At 36.3% G+C, this 24,655-nt stretch overlaps 1 protein-coding gene across 6 annotated transcripts in view; it reads right to left on the bottom strand.

Annotated features, from left to right (window-relative positions):
* SMARCA2 (SWI/SNF related, matrix associated, actin dependent regulator of chromatin, subfamily a, member 2) overlaps positions 1-24,655 on the bottom strand; it is a 119,301-nt gene that overhangs the window by 75,342 nt on the left and 19,304 nt on the right. For all 6 annotated transcript variants that reach the window (XM_068176833.1, XM_068176830.1, XM_068176835.1 and 3 more), the window contains 7 exons: positions 22,475-22,598; positions 12,653-12,982; positions 11,722-11,823; positions 10,000-10,249; positions 4,890-5,016; positions 3,467-3,640; positions 3,069-3,242 (listed from right to left, as the gene is read on the bottom strand). In XM_068176833.1, the coding sequence (XP_068032934.1) occupies positions 3,069-3,242; positions 3,467-3,640; positions 4,890-5,016; positions 10,000-10,249; positions 11,722-11,823; positions 12,653-12,982; positions 22,475-22,598 (1,281 nt within the window). The remainder of the gene's footprint in view (positions 1-3,068; positions 3,243-3,466; positions 3,641-4,889; positions 5,017-9,999; positions 10,250-11,721; positions 11,824-12,652; positions 12,983-22,474; positions 22,599-24,655) is intronic.

Below are 24,655 nucleotides of genomic sequence, written 5' to 3'. Positions count from 1 at the left end.
ACTTTATCTGAAGACAGTATGAAGAGCCATACCACAGGGGTTCCTGCATCATGTTGTGTTTAACACAACTACCAGTAATACAGAGGAAAGGATAGAATGCACTTCAGTCAAGTTTGCAGAGGACATGAAACCATGGGATATCTGTCAATATGCTCAAGGGCTGGGCTGCACTTCAGAAGGACCTGAATAGGCAGGGAAGCTGTGCCATTTCTGATGTTAGAGGTTTTCAAGACAGGACTAAAAAAGTCTTGAGCAACCTGTTTTGAACTCAGTGTTAACACTTCTGGAAGGTGGTTCAATAGAGAGCTCCCTGACAGGCTGAGTGACTCTGAGACAGAGATTCCATGATTCTACACATTTCCTACTCTCATGCACTAATAAATGGGAAAATCTGCCCTAGCTATGACTGGCAATGGAGGAAAAAAAAAAATCAATGCTACATTAGGCAGATTGAATGTCCTGAAACAGAGATGGAAACTCTTCTGCAGAGATGACTTTTTGAAGATACAAAAGTGCAGGCTGTTCACTAAGGGGAGGAACACAGGAGCTGGACATAAAACTGCATTTAGTCCTTTTTCCAGTACGAATACAGACCCTTTTCTTCTAGATGTCATGTGATTTTTTTTTTTGTTGTTTGATTTATGTACCACTGTTCTACTCTGGTTTTATTTCATCTCTGATAGAGTTCACTATTAGAAATAGGATTCACCAGATAAACCCTATCTGAGTCATCCTGGCAACTTCTGCATCCTTGTCATACTGTGTAAGTGTGTTGGACATGCAACGAATATTATTTTCAGGTGCTGTGATGATATAATGCAGAATGTCAGAAAAATACAAAAAAGCAGCAGAGGTGCCCATCTCAGTTTTGGCTAACACAACAAATTAAGGAAGTATGCAGTGCCATATAAAAACCAAACACGAGTAAGAAATACTTTGAAGATAATTACTTTAAAATACAGCACTCTGGGAGATCTCCTGCTTTTCTAGAGACACCAGAATGGCATACAGTTGGTAAGAATAGCTATAATGTTTAAACTGAGCTTGCAAAACTGTTTGCAAAATTCCATTGTTATGCTCAACCCATCACAATTACAATGCTCAAACCCCAAGTTTTCAGGAAAAATAAATTATCATTACGATTGTTGTTGTTGTTTTTATTGTTTCTAATGTAACTGAATACACAGTATCTAGCCAAGGTACTTATTTTATACATTTAAGCTTGTCTTGACAAACATTTTTTTAAATTGCACCAAAGCCCATTTTTGCATGATACATATATAGTACTACTAATGAGCTGTGACTCAATCACTATTTCCAATCATAGTAAATTAAGGGAAATTTGTGGAATGAATTCAGCATTCCTGAAAAGATATGCAAAAAGTTTTAGACATAGCACATTTTCATAGGCCATGGCAAGCATCTGAGAGGAGATGATGTTTTTAAAAAAAAACAACAGTACACATCTGTGAATTCCAAATTCACCACAAGTGGACTAGAACTAAATAGGCAAAGTAACCTCATTAACAAAACACACATATTGGTTTTGCAAAAGGATTTACTTGAGCAGTAGCTGCAAAACCCTAAACTGAAAATGCCTATGAGATTCTGTATGTATGGTAAGAGATTAATGAGTCTTGGTGAGGTTTTAGGAGAAAGCACTGATAATCTAGAAGCATTGGTATCCTGCTCCATTTCTGGACATTCAAATCTATTTTGTTCTTTTCAGCAGTGGACATCTTCATTACTTATCACACTGCATGTTCAATTTTACATAAGCTGAACCTCACAATACACAAAGGTATTTCCCAAATGTCAATATTGCTTTTGTTTAAAATCAGCTCCTTTTTTACTAATAATTAACATTTTTACAAGAAAAGTTAGACAAACTGCTGATGATGATCTCCAATTATAAAAAAAGCTCTATAATACTGATTACTACATCATTTTATGAAAAGCTCTAGGGCCTAAACATTTGTAATTCTCTTATGCAAATTCTTAATTTAAACTTTATACAGGCTTTCATTTCCAAGTTTCTATCATTGTTACATGTATTTTTTTTCTGCATTTCATTTTGTGATTTTTAAAATGAAACTATTCAGCCATATACATAGTGGGAATAGATTCTGGACAGGAACTAGCATTTGCATCTGCACGTCTATTACATACTTACTGCTTTTTGCCAGCAAGTTACAAAGTATGCTTGTCAATTTACTATCATTCTGTGTTGGTGAAACATTAATAAAATGTTAAGATAGAGCTAACCAACATCTTGAAGAATTTTTTCTACCCCAAGTCCCTGACATACTTGTACATATGCACCGATCTCTCTATGCTTTGAATTCCAGAATTATTTTAACTCCTGAAAGGTAGGCAGCCCTTCAACTAGTTCCACAGCATTCTGAAGAGACACGATTATACATGAACCCATTTTACTCCGTTCTTAGAATGATACAACTGCAATTGTGAGGGTATAGGGAAGGAAAAAGCATGAAATGGTAAGGAGTATTATTTGAAGCATTAAATGGGTAGAACTGACTGTAATTTATTCTCAAAATACATGTATTACTATTATTATTATTATGTATTACATTATTTCATATGTGGCATCAACTGTATGTAAAAATTGTGGAATAATGCCATGAACAAGTTAATCATCTGGAATCTTCCAAATTATAAACCTAGAAATAAATCAAAGCCCATTATTTGTAAAATGGACCAACAGCCCTACAATTATACAAAAGTGTGAATATATAAAGTTAGTAAGATTAAGTTGCTGTTATTCAGAAGTGGCTGTGCTAAGTTTTCATGCTAGTGAAAAACACTAACATATTCCTATACAAAAACCTTTAAAAATAAGGAGCTATAGGTTAAATTCAATAGTAACACACTACCATTAACAGAAACATACTAACAAAATGTAGTAGTTTTGGATTTATACTTTTGTCATTACTAAGTACTTCACACAGAAAACACATGGGAGTGGCTGAGATAATATACAAGCATTTTAAAAGGATGCAGTACATATCTTTAACTAAAATAACCATCTTCCTTCCTCTACTTCTTACCATTAGTCTCCTCATTCTTTCTTTCTCAATTCTCTCCGTTTCTTTTTTCTGCTCACGTTCAGTGTTGGCATGCCAAGTTGCCACAGCTTTAGAAAGTTTCTGAATTTTCCCAGTGACTGACCGGTGGTACTCTTTAAAATCTTTAGCATGCTGCAATATGCTATTCAGGTATTCCTAGAAAGAGAATCAAGTTAGTGCAGGCACTCTGACCTAGCAAGGATTTGAAATCAGGAACGTAGGAGTTCTGATCTTACAGTCTTCTAATTACTTATCACAGCACTTGGAGTTTTTTAATCAGAAATACTCTAAAGGTAAATATAATATGTAAAAGAGAACATCTACACAGCAAAGCAAGGTGCATTTCTGTCATGGTGCAAACACCTAATAAGTTAAAATACCTGGTGCTTCTGCCTACGTTTCCTCTCCTGTTCTATCTTCTGCTGTTTTTCAAGCTTTTCTGTCATACGAGCCTCTCTTAAAGTCTGGCGCTTGCTTCGTTTGTAGGCTTTGGAGTTCAGTGCTGTCTCCAGTGTTGTGTCACGACGCATGCAGACTACTACCTCTTGTCTTAACTACCAGTGGAAGGAGGGGGGAAAAGACAAATACTCAAAAGATATAATAGCTCTTAACAAAACAACTTTAAACACTGTTCTGGCAGAGTAGAAAAGTAAACAATTCAAAATATATCCCAGTCTCCTCTTCCCTTGTCATTATAGTCCTGAAAAGAATACAGCATTGATACAGTTGCAACAGCTGCATCTGTTACCCTAAACAAAACTTTAACCTTCAGAATGGTCAAAAGCATTAATTACTTTTAATCATAATTTCTTCCCTCTTTACAAGATGCTGGTAACAACTGTCCTGCTGCAATAAAAGGGGCCAGCCAAGATATTATACTATCAAAATAAAATGCAAATGAACTGCATACTTAACACATTTTCTAGTGCTGGACCTGAACATAACTGACAATTTGTTTCACTGCCAGCTGTACAGAAGACAGGTGGAAAAGGTAGACTTTAAGAGCTTGGAACAGTATTGCCACAGTCCCAGCAGTAGAGAAGGGAGAGCCCGTACTTTTCATCTGACCTCTGACAAAACTTCAATACAAAGGAGTGCCAAGGGTACAAAGGAAGGAAGACTTGGACACCACGGCACAACTCCTGCCAAGGCTTTTGTCAGGAAGTATTTCGCTTGACCTGCCAAATCTCATCTTCCTTCTTCCAAACTAGCTGTAAAAACCAATAGCAAGAGGCCCGTAACAGTCTGGCAGTGTGATTCCTTTTCTGACACTAATTTGCTGATACAGGCACTCAACATTCAACTCATATTTTGCATATGATCCTGTTATATTTCATTTTCAAAGTTTGTGGCATAGTGGAAATACCAAAAACAAATCACAAAGAAATACCCCACAAAACACCAACATACAACTTTTATTAAAACAAGGGGACTCATGGAAATACTAAGTATGTCCAGAAAGAGGTATTTGTTGAGAAGGTCTGTGCTGCAAATCAGCTTGCAGTCTGTCCAGAACTTATTCTGTCTTTGTACCAATGTCATGTTCACTTTGAAAAGCACAGTTCTATGGTCACATTCTACAATGGAAGATAAAGCAAGGAGCAAAAGTAACACCTGCACATTTTTATTATCAAAACAAAATAAAATCTAACATTTTTGTGACTTGCTTGTTGGTTATGTCAGCTCTCATGCAGGATCTGCTTACACTTTGCACTAACACAAAATCTCTTTCCAGTTTACTTTTTTGCTGCATGAACATGTTTGCCTGTGACTGCTATGAAAATTTTCCTCAAATGGCATTACCTGGCGTTGGAAATTCAGTAACTTAAGTGCCTTCAACTCCACTGTAGCTTTGGTCCGCAGATCAGGGGGCAGAGAACCAGGCAAGTTCTCTAGTTCCTGGATTCTGTGAGCAATTCGAGCCTGAAGTCTACAAAACCAGAAAACTGGGTAAGACACCACAAGAAATCTGTAAGGCATTAGTAAAATTATATAGGAAAAATAGTCAGTTTAACTCAGGCATTTACTTGTCTTTTTCAGTTTTTTTCTGAACTAACAGGCTTTTGCATAGATGACACTGGCTATCTTTTTCCACTTTGAAAATAAATTGTCAAGTGATCAAAATGTCCCTTGGCTTTTCTTTTCAACTAGAACTAGATATGTGAAAATAAACTTGGGAATTCTATTTTACACATACTATTCAGGATTCTGCTTTCAAGCTTCTTTGATGGGTTTTATTTTTAAGCAGTGTAGTCAGTGATGACATAGACTGTACTTGCCTTACTATCTGGAATTCTACTTCATTATTTTATGGACAAAGTAAGTTTGTTTATAAAGTATTCACAGCTATACAGCTGCTACTGCAAATCAAATTCTACTTCACTCTTCCTTTAGAAGCTCATTTTCTATTCATTTGCAAATTCGAGAGAGAGAGGGACAAATAGACAGAACTTGATTTTTTCCAATTTTAGTATTACCAGAATAATTCTGAAGTTCCTGGAACAACAAACAGGATGTAATGCTGCATTATGGCAGAAGACTATATTGGTGTCTTTAAGAGAGTAAAAAATTGAAGCAGAATTAGGTAAGTAATGTTTGTTGTACAGGCTGAAATCCAAATCAAGAAGAGTTATTTCTTTACTAGACAAAGTTTCATTAAAAGCTGAAAATACTCGTCTCAGTCCAGAAAAGTTCATTATTCCTGCAGAAAAAGTCTTCAAATGACACTGCCTTACTTTGCTATTTCCAGTTTATATACCACATTAAAAAAAGCTCGCATTTTGCGCAACTGGGCGCTCCAGTTAGTAAGAAGATATTTTAGTTCACCTAAGGATGTAAAATCTTCAAAATTAAGCGGTTTCTTGGAGAGATGTACTAGCTAGTGTACATTCCTACAAAAAAACAGACAAGCTGCTCTAAATCATATGGTCTACCCTGTCGCTTACCCACACATGGATGCAATCCTGCATCACAACGATTATTTTTAATTCTTTTTCCCTTCCCAAACAGATGCAGTGTGTTTCCTGATACTATCACCTACCCAACAATTATAACCAATCCCAGTTTCCCTGTCTTTAATGAAACCTTAAAGGAGCAGTCACAACCTTTCCAAACCCTTCTTCTGAGTTGTGAAGTTATTAAAGCAACTGCATATTGAACGTATTTGCAATTTCTTTTTACGTTCTTGCTACCAATAAACGTTTCTTCTTTTACTATACATGTGGAGTTTATCTAGATTCTCCCTGACATACCTTATGGTTTTAGATAACTAACTGTAAGAGTCACTTCCAAACAAACATGAAGTGAAATGCTGACTTCGTATTTCTGCCAGAATTGTTTTCTTTCTTTCACTTCAGGTATAAAACATATAAAAGTGCTTGCTGTCATAAAAGTTTACACAATACAAGTTCAAGTAATTGCCAAAGGTGGGTTGTTCTCTGCATTTTTATCATCAAAATTTGTAACAAAAATCCAAATATGCATGTTTCTTGAGATATGTCTAAACATAATCAAAGCTCATAGAATGTGCTTATTATGTACCAACATCACATTATGCAGTCTACTCCCTTATAATACCCATTTCACTGCTAACAAATTTTTTTCAACTTGAGCTTTTAAAAAAAGCAGATCAGAAATGAATGCTTATAAAATTTTATCGTTAAATTATACATCAAATTAGTATATCCAGGATAACTTTTCCTTCAACTATTTTCTTTCATATGTTGAAATGCACTGAGCTACAAACAATGACAGTTCAAGGCTTTGGTGGGTGATTGCCCTTCCTTTAACAACCTAGTTAGAGGGAAGGAATAGGAACAAAAACATCAGTATTTCTGAGTCAGCAGAGATACTGCCTCAGGAAACTTACTGTGATTCAGATCAGTTCTCTATTTAAAAAAAAGTCCAGAAAAACAGATGTTGAAATTGTAAAAGAAAATCAAAATCTACGGTACCTGTATGAAAGAATAAAGAAAATAACAACCAGATGTGTTACATATGAACCAAAAAAAAAAAAAAAAAAAAAAGTTTTGAAGTTCAATTTCACACTTTCCTAGAAGTACTATTGCTATGTATTGTCTATGGTACTAACAGAGTAATGATAATAATGTTTTCTTCAGTAGTCAGTAGGATTTTTTAAAGAATTCCAACTCAAGTGAATGGAAGAACTGCTTGAGACACCTTCTTGTCTTTAAAAGAAGTGACCACAGTTTGTTGTACTGCTGTTATTTTCAAGTAACAATGTTAACAACTGTTAGGTAAAGAGAATCCAAAGAAAGAAGTTTCCTTGATCTTTTTACAATCCCTTGAAGTATATAATCTCACCATTTAAAGGATGTAATAATTTAATCTTTGCAGTTCAGCAATCTACCTTCATGCAGAAAGTGGCCACTGAATGTATGCAGAGATCTCTTTGCAAAATAAGTGATGCACACCCATTCCTCATTAACTCGAGTCAACAGCAGAGGTTATGGCTGTACAATCAAACCTGTCTGGCATGGATGCCAAGCAGTAAAGAAGATACCTAAGAAAATACTTTGCAGATAATGGAAAGAAACCACGTACAATCTGCAGGACATTACCAAGTCTATTATTTTTTAATGTGCAATGAGAATAAGGGTGGAAAAAAGCCTTTCAACATAATAAAAACTTTAAATTATAAGCATTATTATCTTTAAGACAGCTATTCAGTGAGATTAAAAAGCAGCACTTGATTTTGAAGAAAGCATTAGGGAGAATTTTATAAAAATGTGTATTAGATTTGCATGGCTAGGTATTGCTAGCAGGAGGGCTACAGCACTGGCTTCTGTGAGAAGGTGTCACAAGTTTTCCCTATCTCCAGCAGAGCCAATGCCAGCCAGATCCAGGACAGACCCCTCCACTGGTCAAGGCTGAGCCAATCAAAAATGGTGGTAATGCTTCTGTGACAGCAGATTTCAGAAGCAGGGAAAAAAGTTACTAGGCAGATGTAATTATGGCTATAGAAGAGCAGTGTGAGAACCTGTGAGAGGAACAACTCTGCAGACAGAAAGATCAGTAGAGAGGGAGGGGCCACAGGCAGTAGAGCTGAGATTCCCCCACAGACCATGGTGCAGGCCATGGTGATGCAGCTGTGCCCCTGCATCCCATGGGGGACCACAGGGATGCACATATCCATCTAGAATTCAATGGTTTTCAAGGCATAATACTCCTTTATTAAAAGGGTTTAGTGTGAGATCTCAAGAGCCAACTATTTCATAAAGCTTTCACTAGCCTCAGTGTTTTCAGGATAAGGATGTTTATTTTGGCTTTTTTCTGCTCCATTTTTATTAAGAAATTGTGAAGAGACATTTCTGAATTAAACTTGCCTATATTAAAGCTAAATCCAGCACCATTCAAACCACAGAGGCTGTCAAACTGCTTTTTTCAAAACTTCTGTCTGATGTTACTTACACAGTTTTAACTAATGAAAAGATTTCCAGGAGTTCTACATATTCTGGAACTCAAAGCAAAATTAAACACCAGTAATGTTCAACATTAAAATGGTTTGGATCTTACAACTATTTTGTAGGATAAAAAAAATCATAAAACATAAAAGCTTTCTGCTGGAGAATCCCTATCAAACTTTCATCTCACTCTGCCATGAACATCAGTGTATTTAGAACCTAGCATGCTGGATCTGTATATCGGTTCTCTGGTAAGTAAAAGCATTAGCTGTATTTTCTTGTCACTCCTCACTTTCCTCTGTTTATGAACACTGAGACATAACAGCTTAGCACAAACAGTGCAATACAGCAGGGCTGAAAACATAGGAAGAGTAACAATTTGAGGTCAATTGATGCAGAAAATGTTGCATCATACTGGCCATATGATTCTTGGTTGAAGTTAGTGCTACAATTCTTCTATCAGAATAACTGTGAAACCATAACATGGTGTGTTCTACAAGCTTCTGAGAAAGATGCTGGAAAATAGTGATTGCTCATGCTGAAAGAGATACAGCCATTCAGTCCTAGGATATATGCATAAGACTGGCAGAATGATGACAGGAATACAATGATAGAATTAGTTAAGCAATACCTGACACAAAAGTAACAGCTTTTCTGTAATCAAGGCCTAAATTCTGGGCATGGTATCAAACCCAAAATCACTTCATGATGTTTTACCTTCATAAAGCAAAAGTTGTTAAACCAGTCTTCTGTGAGATCAACATCCCCCTTGGCTACCTTCCTCTACAAACTCAAAGTAACAATGCAAGATGCATTATTAAACCAAAACAGGTAATACTCTGAGTGCAATTACTTTCCTCTGACTGATAACAATCAGGAATGTATTTTAGGTGCAGGTCAAAATCCTTCTGCCTGGCAGTCTCTCAAGGTCAGTTGTTAAATAGCCTTGATGCTGTGATGAGGGAAGAAGTCTCTTTCTAACTCCAAAATAACTGTTGTACCCTATACTTTGTAACAAATATACTTCATAATCTAAACAGAACATTCAGGAGGCAATTTTTGAAATTGGTATACTTTTGTCTAATCTTGCCCATGACTTTCTTACTCTCTTCATTCTTTGCTTGTCCAGACAAAACCATCATATTCATAAAATGTGGTTTTGATGTGGTTACTAACTCTTCAGCCTTTTGGCTGTCTCTGTTCTCTTCCAAATTCCCTTTGTTTATAATACTGAAAACCCAGGGCACAAAAAAATTGATTTCTCTTTAAACTTAAATGGTTTCCAGTGATACTGCCAGTATGCTTCACTAGTTCATCATCTGGGGTTGAATTGAATAATTGTTTGGTTTGATATTTTTGTACTTCTTGGTAATACAGCCTTTGCCTGGAAACTTTGTTTACACTATTACCACTACAACAGCTGATTGCAAGGAGTTCCAGTTAAGGATGTGAAAAACAAGAATCATTTTAATCTTACTACTCACTCTTACCTATATTCACGTTCTTGGAGTATTTCAACAGGATCCAGTCCTTGTGGCTTCTGGATAGGGCTGATGCGGTTCTGCTTCTGCTGCAGCTGGACAATGGGTGAAGGTTGTCCAGGTGGGGGCTGTGGTACAGAGGGCCCAGGCATGGTGGCAGCAGGCTGGGCGGCAGCGGGAGCAGGAGAAGGTCTCCCACTAGGAGCTGGTGCTGGAAGCTTTTGTTGTGCATTGGAGACGCTCATATCTGGGGCTTGGCCTGAAACATGAACAGTACTGATTCGTAATACAAAATATGGAAAGCAGGAAGAAAATCAAGATGGCTTTCCAAAGACAAGACATGAACATAAGGTAAACATTCAAAATCACCAGAAAAGGCACACTGAGACTAAACTCTGTTTTTTGAAACAGACATAGTAAAATGCAAGTATACCATATATTGCAAGAAATACATGGTATATGGCCAAGAAATATATGGTATATATAGCCAAAAAAAAAAAGAAATTTTATGATGAATGCTGTTTCTTTTGCTATTCCTGTGGACTTTTAATTCTAGTGTTACCAGAAATGAAACAGCTGTAGAACTAACTTCCTCCAATGCAGACCTCATTCTGCCCCTTGTTCACTATCCTTGAAGTCAGAAGAAAACATCTAACCACAACCTGACAACAAGCAGAACTAGGTCTAATTTCAGACCTCTATCCAAACTTGATAACCATATGAAATTCTTTACAACTCTATTTAGAAATACCTGCCAGATATAAATAGCTTTTGGGTCACTATGATCTCCTAATAATTTTATTTATTTCAAGTATCAGGAACTCAATTATTCTAATCACCATGAAAAGCAACACGTCAGTTAATATGAAAATAGTACCTGTCATTTACAGTCACTAAAGGTCATAGACTTTAGAATTTCATTATGACAAGTTACCCATGCATTCAGATGTTCATGAATTCACTATTAACAGACTAAAATAAAGATGCCACTTAATTGTCTCAAGAGTCAGTCACTTAAGCTAGGGAAAACAACTTCAAAGTACACCTGCAATCTTGTAATCAACCTTAATTCAAACCAACTTCCTGATCTATATAGATCACCATTTGTCATTCACACATCTGCATCAAACTCTAGAAAAGGAACTTGAGGAAAAGCTGTAGATTCTGTATGTAGCTACACTGCATTTCAGCTTATAAGAAGAAAAAAAGCAAGCCCATCAAAAGCCTCTGTGCAACCCCAGTTGTCAGGGAATCTGGGAAGTTGAATGACTGTGCAATGAATGACAAATATATTTGAAGACATGGGGAAGAAAGTTACAGTGTTCATTTGATCTCAAAGACTACACTGATCCTTGAAAGCAATTTGATTCCCAAAGAACAAAACACACAGAAGGAAACAGTGTAATTCTACCATGATTTGAAAACTTCTGTTTACAGTAACAAAGGTGAAAGACAAGCTTGCTGCAATTAAGCATACTCAGAATATAACTTACTAAGTTTTATACATGCTCCTCAGAAAACATACACATTTCATTCTAATTGGAAAAAGGTGCTTCATGCTCAGTCTGTCTAAAAATTGCAGTAATTTCATGTGGGTCTCTTCCAAATGAATAAAAGGTTACAGACTCTACTTGATTAAACACTTAAGACACAGTAGAGGTTACACTATTTTTCCTGCACAGCTTTTTACATTTCCTTTTTACTTTTCCCCACATCTTTTTCCCACTATACCTTCAGTCCATGTTTTAGGGGTAATGGCAGTTGTATGTCCAGGCATCCCTGGTGCAGCCCCTGGTCCAGCAGCAGTACCACTCATTGCATGTAATCCAATACCTGCAATTTGACAGGAAAAAAATTGCTAAAACGCAAGCCATTTCCAAGATTCAAAAATCATTGTTTTCTAGCATGCTAGTCTATTCAGGCAAGTAGTACTTTTCTTAATTAAGGATTTAAGTGGTTTTTATAATACATACAGCTAATGAAAGCAATACATATACCTTATGAAATCATGTTTCATGAAAAAACCAAACTTAATTGATAGCAAAGCCATATCCACCAAAATGAAGTGAAGAGTGCCATTAGTAAAATCTAAGAAACAGTATCACCGTAACCCTTGAATCTAACACAAACTCAGTAATGGAAGAGTTCAGAGACTAACATGTTTAGGGTGTTTAATATAAGAGTTTTCTTAGGTCCAAAATGTGTTTGCTTACCTCACTGCAACATCTATCACCATTGTGAGAAAAAAGTAAGCACACTTCCTTTTTCTTCTGCTTTGCACTTAATAGCACACTATACATGGTTTATTTTCAACAACCTAAATAATCAGTCAACTCAGTCTAGATTATTTATCTATTTTCCTCCATAGCAACAGGAGACTGAAGAAATACAAGGGGGATTGCTATCAGTAAAGTACAATTAACATTCAAAAACTGTCAAGCATACCAGGACAGACACAGTACTGCACAGTGAAATAACTTCTATTTCAGTTATTAGTATTCTATTTTGACAACATCCTATTAATAACAGATGTGTTTTACGCACTCGCTCAGGCTTAATACAGTCCCAAATTACAGCCCTGCACAGCACCTATTTCTTAATCTATCACAGATAGGACTTAGAGAATTACCTGAACAATGACTCTTACCAAAGACTCACTTACCAGACTGCCTGTTGAAGGCACTGGGAGGCTGCTGCTGTTGAATGCCAGGCAGTGTTCTCTTGCCCTGGACAGCAAGCTGGAGGTTCTCTGGTAAGGGTTGACCCCTAGCCAGCATTTTGTATGCTAGAATCTGAGCCCGCAGCTGATGCAGCTGTGCAGGGCTGAAGGGGGAAGGCCCTCTGTTAGGCTGATTCATAACTTGTGGGTCTCCTGCTATAATGGGTCCTGGCTGACTGGGAGGCATCTGAGGTGGTGTTGGACCTCCTCCAGACATTGGACTAGACACATGTTCTGGGGCTCCTAGTGGAGATGGGTGTGGAGACATATAACCTAGAACAGGCAGAAGAATCATAAAGTTACCACTCTGATAGTTAAACCTGAATTTCATCCAATTTTTTAACAGTACATAAAGTATAAATGTGTCTCGCTCAGGTCATGATAGCTGTAGCATTTTCTGCGAAGACAAAAGTGAAATCCAAAGATCCCTGGGATATCAAGATAGCCTCAGGAGCTCTTCTTTGAGAAGAACTACAGTTATTTAGTCCAATAATTCCTAAACATAACAATTACCTGCATATTTGGAGTAAGACAAACTAAAACATGCAACGCACTACAGAAGCCTAAGATATCGTGCTATTTACTAGAACTATGGAAAAATGTTTCTTTGTAGAACATATGCAATGAGGTTCACCTATTTTATAGCTTAATAGTCTAAGAGGCACACACATCAAGGAATATCCATTCACTTCTACAGGCCCTCTTTGCCAACACTCACCAACATACAGAAGTAGAAATAAATGGTATTCACTTTCCATACAACTACTCTTTAGTTTATACAGATTAAAGGTTTGAGCTAGACGAAGTACGTTCAATACCTTTTGTCATCTGGATGCCCAACAACTTGAAACACACACTGCAAGAACAAAAATCACCGTCTGAAGAAGCTGCTGAAGACTATGTCAAGAGCAACCACAGTTTTGAAATGAACAGTGCTTGTATCTTATTACAGCACTAGAAAATGCAGTGGTTTTCATTCTGAATATTAATTACTCCTACTGCATATTTTCTTGAGCTACAAAAAGCACAACACCTAGGCTTTGGGGATTTTATCCACCAAGAGTGAAAAAGAGGTAACAATATTTACTCACTTTGCTCTGATACTGTGGAACACAAATAATCTTCTCACAAATCAGAAAAGTCTAAAAAAATTCATGAACATCTAAAAAAATCTTCTGGCTCATTGTCATATTCCATCTTCATAAGCCAAAGATCATAACTCCAAAGATCATGGTACAGTTCATGATTCTGTGACACCCAATCTACTCTTCTCCCAATTTTCCTGTCAGTTTGAAGTGAAACTGCAACTATTTCATCTATATGTAGTACAGACCACAGAAGAAATTCTGCTTGCTCTTTAGCTTTACTGTTCTTACTGACCCTTCAGTAAAGGCAACATAGGCAAAACCTCAAAGTAGTTTCCATTTTTCATTCTCAACTCTGGGATGACAGGAGCTGTAAGTCACTGGAACTTAAAACAAGGAAGAGATTAGAGTGCTAAAGAACTGAAATTTGTGCTCAACTTAAATAAAGGTTGTAAAAGTATGAGACAGAAGAAAAAGAAGAAATCATTTCAATTCTCCTAAAAAAATACAAAATGAGATAGAAGTACAGAGGGGAAAAGGGGATTTGTGATAGGAAAAGACCAGACAAGACAGAAACAGACCAGGTTCAAACTAAAGAGGATGACAACAGGAAAAGAAGATGATTTTGGAAAGAATAAGAGAAGTTACACAGTTCAAGAGAAAAATGAGGGGAGAAGTTCAAAGAAAAGGAAGAAAGAGACATTAAAAAGCTAGAACTACTGGAGCTATTTACTAGTTCAATATAAAAATTGTCTGTACATCCCTTGTTGATGATAAAAAGTATGATAAATAACTCAAGTTTACTCCACTTACCCAATTTCTTCCACTGACTTACTTTTATCTCTTTATTATTTTAAGAGAAGAGGGAAAGCTACAAATCCCTCTTGCTGAGCACACTGCTTAAAAAAACACCCATCATACCACAACAAAACAAAAATGCAGTAATGCAACTGCATTACTAGTTTATACTATAAAGTAAGGTATATTGCAATGTTTATCCATTATTACATTTCTAAATCTCAGGTTTTACTTTAAATAGCACCTAACTGGAATGATACTGTTTTCTGAACTGCTTTTCAAAAAATGGTTTCTGCACCACCTCAAGTTATAATGTCCAATCTATAAATTCCCTTATAAATGACTGATAGATTTCAGACTCACGATCTTGAAATGCATCTGGACTACAAAGTTTAGAACAGTGGTCTAAGATGTTGAGTATCTGTTTTCAGTCCTGACAGTTCAAGCTGCCAAGTCTTGCAAAGAGGAGTTTTCAAAAGCAGACATTTTTTGATCTTTCCAATTATGTATTTATTACTTATATTTTCTCTCTTCCTCCAAGTTCTCTGCATTAGTATTTTTAACAATGAAAAACTGAGCTTTGCAAGAGGAAGAATGAAAACAAAATTTCCGTAAAGTCAGGAAAGAACAAATTCCTCCCAAAACTCTTGTAAAGATGCTAAAATGTAGCATTTACGCAATGTAAATTTTGTTATATGAAAATTTTTCTTTAGTGTGTGAAAACTTTGACATGATGACATTGACAGAAGATACAGCCACAAGCCTGTCCTAACAAAGTATTTATACTACTTGCTTTTTTCCTATCTTATTACACATGGACTCTAACACAGATAAGCATGCACATGAGAACATCCCCTAAAACTGAGTTTAACCACCATAAAAGGACAATAGTAACCTACAGTTCTGAACAACATAAAGAATACCAGGAAAGGAAGGCCAAACAACTCGGTTTATAATTTAAAACTGTGGTAATTTCTAAGCTTTATCAAGTTTCTCCAGATTTTGTCTGAGTTCTGAAAACCTCAAATGACAGCAACTCCTAATCACTCTGATGCTGAATTTCCTTTTCCTTAAGTCCCATCAGAATTTCACTTACGCAATTTGTAAACATTACTTCTGTGCTTTTACTGTGCATCTTCGAGGAGAGTCCTGTCTGTCTTTCCCAAAATCTTTCAATGGGTCATAGAAGAGGCTGCATCAGAAACCCTTCTCAAGTTTTCCTAACTGTATGCATAATCAGAAACATATTTAATCCCACTTTGGTATCAACTTGTACAGCAAAAATACAATACAGCACGTCATAAACAATGTATATTCTTTACAGTATTAACATTGGAAGAAATCCTAGTTCTAACACTTCTCTAAGTACTATTGGAGGGCAGTGCTCACACAATGTTTCTGCTAAAATTGCTTTTTTGTTTCACTTCAGATAACAGAAACAATAACATCTTTCTTTTCTGTTTTAAAGCTGAAAAATCAGAGTGCTAAAAATTTAAAAACTCTTTTTTCTCCACTTTTAATGCTATAATTAAACAGAAAGAACACCTACAACTGAATTCAAAAACCTAGTAAAAAATAAAGAAAAAATCAAAGTTTTAGCGGTCCAAACACTGGAATGTTCAACAGAGTTTTTGAACCGACACTAAAATTTAATAAGTCTTAAACAATGAAAGTGTCTGAGGAACATATAGGTCGCATCTTTATGCTAAAATCAACAGCAAAGTTATATTTGTACTTAAGAATGTGACTGTAAAAAAATTTTTGGATTTGGAAAATATAGACAGGATTGAAGAAATATAGCTGTGTAACTCACTGAACTATCACTTCAATCATCAACTGAAGTTAGTATAAAAAACAAAGAAAAATAATCAAGTACACCTCCACAACACACAGTACAAAAGCACAGTGTCTTGGAACACAGTCAAAAGTATGTCTATGTCAGATTGAGGCCACAAACTTTCCTAAGGCAAGCAAAACATAAAATTTCCCTCTCAGTAGTGTGGCCAGGGTTAACACCAGTTCCTATGAAACTGAACAAAGAAGAAAGAGAGGTCATGTGTGCAAATAATTTAAAACTAGGACTGCAGAAATAAAATTGTTGAGAGGTCTTATACTGGCAGGCAGATGAATAAGGTAGCAGGTCTTTTCTCATCTTTAAAAGTCTGAATGAATTCAGAAAAGGAAGTGCAACTAATTTAACAACAGTAGGGACAATGAACATTACCTGTGAAGTAGCAGTATATTAGCGAATTCTAGAAGTTAAAAAAATGTGTGTCTTTTTAAGTTCAACAAATACTGTGTGACTAATAAAAAGTAATACAGATCAAATCCCAGAATCCTAAATTCCTTCAGCCCTTTTGTTTCCACTTCCAAACAATTAAAATTGGCCTATATTTCACTGCTGTATCACAGTAAATTCATTTAATTCTTACAAATCACAGAAAAACACATAAATTGTTTATTCCAGTCCATTTACATATTTTAATTATTTTTTATAATAAAAGTATTTTATTTTTTATAAGTAATTGGCTTGTCTTTCAAATTTCTCTCTAATCCCCTTCAAAAGCCAGTTCTAACTATGGTGTTAATCTGTTGGATAACTGTTGAAGAGCTTAACAATTTACAGTAAATTTCATACTCCTCATATAAATATTGCAGAATTCACCACAGTTCACTCACCGTGCTAGAAGACAGTTTCTAACAAAATTCAAAATCAGTAACGTGTAGTAAGCTTACTATTTAAACAGCTAAATATGAAGATGGAGCAATGTATTTTCCACTCATTTAACCTGTTAGCATCAAAACAAAGGCATTAAGACTAAAGAGAGGCATCATTGTACATAAGTCCAAGAAAAGAGAATCAGTCCCCAAAACTAGCTGGGAATGTTACTCTTTCTTCAATTTGGTAGTAAGACTGGAAGGAGCAATTGCTGAGGAGAAAGATACCAACTCATAGTATTTTCCCCCATATATTAATGTCAGACTTTTGAAAATCATCCTATTGCAGTATGCAATAAAAATGTGATGATCTGAGCTGGTAAAACATTCTTTCTGCATAACTTGCATCTCACTGAGCACCAGTAAAAAAATAAAGAAACTAAATAATAAAGTTGCATACCTTAACTTAGTAATTACTGTTGGTTAAAAAAATGCAAAAATCTCAGAACAGTAATTGCCATACAACTAGTGAACAGGCACTTAAGTAAAATGACACAGTTCTTGCATATTTAGCTTTCAAATGTTTCTGACTTGCTCATCATTCATTTCACCTCAGAAAAGGATAGTTAATTATTTCTTAACATAAAAATCATTACTTCCAAAATTCTGTATCCACTTTCTCGTGTTCATTCACAACTGTATGCTTGATTTACATAACCATATCTACAACTGCATGTGCAGTTGTCAATTTACTTCTAATTTATCACCCACATTTGTAAGCATATATTTTATAAAAAAATCTTGCTTTTGCACTTAGATACTATCTTTTGCAGACTTCCCTCTTTTACAAAATTATTAAAAAGAACTAAAAAGACTGCTATTGGAATATCTGACATTTAAATGAAATCTCATTTTGTGATCTTGTAAACTGCCATACAGAACAACAACAACAGATCCGTTGTAAGCTGCCATACAGAACAACAACAGCCTATGGATTCATCACAACTATTCTACCCAGATTTATAAGAACTGAAGCATTTTATGAACACTATCCACCTTGCCATTGTCAAAAAATTTAAGGACACTGTTTCCCACTCTAGCTTACCAGTCCTTCTCAGAATCTTGGAGCCTGTGAACAGGCAGATTTTTGTCAATATGGGACCATTACAGTAGTCTACCTAACTTTTCTAAAACACACCAGCGATTCTTGACGTCTAAACAAATTTCTCCCTTTGGTCTATGGGACAGATGACAAAGACATCCAGTGCTGATTTAGCTTTTGTATGACACAAAACGTACCACAAATACTTGGTTAATCTTTGCTCCAAAAGTTAAATATCTTCATTAAGTAAGATAAAGCTATTTGAACACATTTTGAATTCATATAGTTTGCAGGTAAATTTGCAGGTACCAAAATATACTGCTGCCTTTTTTTTTTCCTTTAAAGGCTCCATCTATTACAAACCCTTTTATTGTCTGGGAATGTACAGACTAATCAAGTACTGTTTTAATTCTCTTGTCAGATAAATTTAAAAAATGGAGCTTATCATTGTCTAGCATAAAACAAACATACTCTTCTCAGCAGTATAGACTGCTTTGTATGATACAGTTTATACTACTACACATCAAACTATTTTGCTCCTAGACGTGCATTGATCTTGGTCGTGCTAAAATCTATGCTAGAAAAATAAGTACATTCTTCTCAGATCCTGATCAGCCTTTGTAACCAATTTGTTTATTATTCACTGCTAAACCTCTGTGTTATATATAATTTTTATCTGTACTGACTTCAAACTTTTTTCCAGATCACAGATGCCTTAAACAGCACTGAACTAAAACAGACTTCTAGAAGACTAGAAAAATCCACAATTGGATGATCATCTAGTTACAGTTAAGTTTATAATCTGTCATTTAATTTTCATATTTAATGCCGATTATATTGATTTTACTTAGTGATATCTTCGTCTTAAATCACAGTATCATACAGTAACAAGCCAAGGAATTTTTATAACTCTACCAGGCAGACAAGGTTGTGTCTATCATCATGCTACTGGCTTTAACAATGCCCAGAGAAGCCCCACACATGGGCTAAGATCGTTTTTCCTGACAACTGTATAAATACTGTATCACACCTGTTCATATTTTAATGGAGGAATTTAGCTTATGATCACCACAAAAAATGGCAGACTAGTTTGACTAGTATATAAAAATAATATAATAGTATCATATTTACATAATATATAATAGTACATTTGTCAGACTAAAGGTTGACTTTACCCAATTCAGATGGACTTGGACAAGATCAATAAGTGTGACAACGTGAACTTCATGAGGTTTAACAAGTCTAAGTGCAAGGTTCTGCACAAGGGTTGAGACAAACCCCAATATCAATACATACTGAGGAATGAAGGGGTAGAGAGCAGCCCTGCTGAGAAGGGCTTGGGGATACAGGTGGACAAGAAGCTTGACATGACCTGTCATTGTGTGGTCACAGCCCAGAAAACCAACAATGTCCTGGGCTGCATCCAAAGCAGTGTGGGCAGCAGGGCCAGGGAGGGGATTCTGCCTCTCTGCTCTGTGCTGCTGACACCCCACCTGCAGTGCTGCATCAGCTCTGGGGTCCCAGCACAGGAAGGACATGGACCTGTTGGAGAGGATTCAGAGGAAGCCACAAAGATGATTAGAGGGATGGACCAACTCTCCTGTGAGGACAGGCTAAGAGAGTAGGGGTCGTTCCCCCTGAGAAAGGTACATTTCAGGGAGACCTCACTGTGGTCTTTCAGTACTTGAAGGAGGCTTAAAAGAAAGCTGGAAAAGAAACTCTTTAAAAGGACTGTAATCACAGAACAAGGGGGAATTGTTTCAGTCAACAAATTCAGACTAGATGTAAGGAAGACTTTTTTTTTTAATGAGGGTGGTGAAACTCTGGCCAGATTGTTCAGAACAGCTGGTAGATGCCCCATCCCTGGAAACATTCATGGTCACTTTCAATGGGGCACTGAACAACTCTGAACAACAATGGATTCTGATCTAGTTGAACATGTCCCTGTTCACTGCAAAAGGGTTGGACAGAATGACTTTTAAAGGTCCTCATCCGACCCAAACCATATTATGTTTCTATGATTCTGTGATTTTTCCACAAAACTTTTCTTGATGCTTGATGGTCTGAATTATAGACATCACAAAGAATTAAAAGAGAGACAATTTTTATTTTACCTACAACAATATTTAATGACTCATGGCCATTCCCCCTAAGCTTTCAAATTAATGGAGAAATTCAGGGCAATCCCTTTCCTGAGGTTTTGGACGTATACAGCTGCTTTCCTTCAAATGCCCCTCAAAAATATCAATTAGTGCATATTTATCTACTTCAATTTGAGGACTGCAAACAATAAGCCATGAAAAAACCAGACCTAGAACTAATGAGGTGTAATTTCTACTTGACACTTATATTGTTAAAAGTAGTACACAAATGTATACTGTAAGCTCAACTATCAGACATCTGTGAAGAAGTGAACCTTTCAGTAAGCCTTGGTTTCTACCATACCCTACACCAAAGATTCTGTCAGCACCAAGTTACCAGGCACCCTTCCGTGGATTCTCAGAGAAGTCATACTGTCCTTTTGCCATGAGTGTGGGCATGGGTAAACTCTCTTTTACCACACTGCATATTTCCACAAAATTTGTATAAACACAAGTGTCCTACTTTCTCTGATGTTGTGGGAAATCAGACAGAAAAGATCTAATAGGTGGACAGGCTATCAAGGAACCTGGTTTTCTACCCTGGACCTCTAATGGCAAAACCTACAAGTCTAGTAGATGGGACTTTGCCCAGCAGGTATTAGAACAGCATCAAGTGCCATCACCACTTTTTTGTGGAAAAGGCAGTTGTTTAAGAACAAAAAAAAAAAAAATGGAGACATAGAGGCAATGAAAGCTAAAACAGTCCTCTATAATGTCAAAAAAAGTATCTGGAATGTTAGAACATCTGGAGATTTTTTTTGACCACTTCTTTTAAAAGCATGCTCCACATCATAACTCTAGTAATCTGTGTTTACATTGTAACAGTTGCTGGCATACAAAAAAAAAGAGAGTAGGAATCTGTAGTCTCTATACTGACAGTTACTATTAATACAATCAATCATCTTTTACAGTGCAAAATAACCTGGAAATCTGACCTGAGGCAGCACAAAAAAGAAGAAAACAACTCAGAAGCTACTTGTATTTGAAGCATTTGCAACCTATGCTCCTGTATTTCCAGTACATAATGTATGAATTGTCCCATCTTCATCTTTAGACCAAATGCTCTGATCATTCCATCCCAAGCAAAAGTGTCCCCTAAATGCAAAGACAAACAAAATTTGTCTCTCAGATGATCATGCTTACATTTTGTTGAAATGAACAAAAGAGGAAGTTTTATCTGATGAAGAACTTGTCTCTGCAAAGTCAATTCTACTTTACTTAATTGATACTGAAAGGTTTAATGGTAAGGTTTAATCGAAAAACATTACTTTCTAATTATCTGGGTCCCAGACTGGGATTCAGCTGGCAAGTTACAGGCTAGAGTTTCAGTCACATACCACTAAAAAGCACAAAGAAGTTCAGGACCACCTCCTAATAGACAGAGTATGTCACACCAAGAGCTTAGTATCATTTGGGATTCTTCAGAAGTTGCTGTAAAATAATTAAGCATGCAATGTAGAAAGCTTTGTCTGCTGTTGAACTTATTAATACTAGCAGGTGTTTCCAGTTAAATCTCCAAAATACCAAGCTGCTCACAGAATGCATGTCCTTTTATGTTCCAACCTACAGGACACAAAGAAGGCACATAGCAATGTGTTAAAAAGAGTTTCTATCTTCTGTCCTAAAAAACATTGGAAAGCACTTTGATCAGAACTTGATGATAATAAGTCATATTAAAATGTATTTACATTTGCAGTGGCCACATAAGATAAGAAGAAAGTTGGTGGGTTTTTTTCGTTAGAGATGCAAACTGAAATCTGTGATAGACTTGCCCCAGCCATAGACTTGAACCTTAGCTTTTCTCCAATATATGCCTAATGGATACTCCAGAAAGCAATGGGATTCAGCTATTTGCCTTGCCCTATTCAGCTTTTCCAAACAAATCTCAAGGGAAATAACTGGCAAACTGTTATATGGAACTACAGACTCTTTGTGGAAGAAGAGGCACCAAAATCATAGAGCATGCATAGTATGGATAAACCTTGGCTATGCTGGTCCATTGGACTCTGAGGTGGACCCATTCCAGGATGAGGAGGTCGCATACTCTTCATGGAGCTACAATGAACATCTTCAACCATTCCTTTTTCATGCAAGCCATCAACAGACTGTGAAAACAAAATAAGTATTTAGAGAGAGACAGTATATATATAAATCCACTATAAAAATATGAATGACTAACTCAAAATCTAAACAAAAATGTGAGGAGGAAAAACTTCTTTCAGCAGTCATTCAAAATAAAAAAAAACCAGGAAACTCTGCCCTGAAATCACACATTTAGAGAAGCATAGAACACAATCAGACTGCTTGTTCCCCGTTTCCTTTTTGCCTTTTTTTTTTTCCTTATGAACTGTTTGGCAATGCCAGGGAGGTAAACTGTCCAAATACAAACAACATAAACTGTATCAGCCTCATATTACAAAGCAGTGTAACACATGCTAACTTATGAAAGTAGAGCCTGTGGTTTAACTTGAGTTATTTTTAGCCCAAACTTTGCCCTTTCAGTCACTGCTTTACTGGAATGTCCCAAACATTGTTTCTCTTCAAAAACAAGGGTGACATTGCAGGAAGTAACCTCTTCTTCGCAAACAACAACAAGGATAGGCAGTCAAGGAAGGGAAAACAATACTTGTGCTCCCTACAACGCCAATCCCCTCATACAGTCCTCTAAAACTGGAGTTCCCATGGTACACGGAACAGTTCCAAGTGCTCTCCTTAGAGAGTGAAGAAAAGATAGCTTGGAATCTGAAAAACATGCTGAAGGCATTCTGGGCACTGAAAAAGGCTCCATAACAAAAACTGAAGAGCTCTGAAAGTGAAAACAAGGGAAAAGTAACAAAGAAAGATGTCCCAAGAAACAATGAAGTTTTCTATGAAAGCAAAATTCATACCATATTCCTAACTATGGAAAGGATTAAGCTAATTTTCTAACTCAGAGCTCTGGAAGGCTTTGTATTAGGAACAGACTGGCATCACTTACTTAGCCTCTCTCTACAGAAATACACGGCTCTGCCCAACTCTAACACATGCAAGCATGCACATTAAATGCTGCTCTTGCAAACCCTGCTGTGAATGGAGACCTTGTGGTCTCTTCTATCTAGATGTACATCTATTTATTGAGAATTCTTTTAAAAAAGAGACTAAACATAACATATTCTAGTGGAACATGTAGGGAGTTAATTAAACAAGTGTGCAGGAAGCTACATCAGCTCACAGAAAAGAGGAGTCACATTTCTTATTTTTGAGTAATTTGTTACACATGACTACATTTCAACAGAACTAAACAAATGTCACCCTTTCTATGAAAGAAAAAATAATTCTAAATTTCAATTCATAAACTCTTCATATAAAATTTCTACTTTCAATTGCAATCATCAGATTTGACTGAGAACACCTTTAAACACACAGAATTTGTTGTTGTTGTTCCGCATTTTTTAAGGATTTCACTATCACTTTTCCTTAGTTTGGGTTCACTTTTCAGAAGTTTGGGTTAAAAGGAGGAAAGTTATAAAAAAGGAAAAATAAAATAGATTTTGCATGTTTCACCAAATCATTTTATTATCATGACAGTATAAAAATATTTGTGAAAAGAAATTATATCAGAAAAATACATACTACTCAAGAAGCTATTTTTGAATACAAGAACTTGGAATATGGAGTAGAAATGTAGGCACAGATAACTGACACATTAAAAATAGTTCCACTTTGCGAACCAAGTAAATCCCAGTGCCCTTTTCTGAGGCATGAAGATCCCTCCCCCTCTCTTCACCCCTTCTTACAGAGATAACCAATGCAGAAGAGAACTCTTGCTTCACATTCTGTCTGCATGAGCTGACTACTACAGAAACCAAAACGCATATAAAGCAGGACACATTCTTATTTTGTCATGGTATGTGCTGGCTGCCATGGTATCTTTATGGATACCAAGAGGAGGAGACTTGATGGTAACTTGATCTGATTTCCAGAAAAGAAGACTCTAGCTGTACATTTGTAGCATACGTAACTGCAGGGATGGGTTTCACTGCACTAACAGGTAGCAACCATGAAACCTCTGGGAATGCAAACAGCTTGGATGGGAGTAAGAAGGCACACAGCATCCATACATCAGAAGTACCAGCATAAAGAGGGTGGGGAAATGAGCTGTCAGTTAAAAAAGAGATGCAGA

This window comes from Anomalospiza imberbis, chromosome Z, assembly GCF_031753505.1.
Source record: "Anomalospiza imberbis isolate Cuckoo-Finch-1a 21T00152 chromosome Z, ASM3175350v1, whole genome shotgun sequence".
Lineage (NCBI taxonomy): Eukaryota > Metazoa > Chordata > Aves > Passeriformes > Viduidae > Anomalospiza > Anomalospiza imberbis.
The sequence above is the reverse complement of the archived record's forward strand: the minus strand, read 5'-3'. Positions and strand labels throughout refer to the sequence as shown.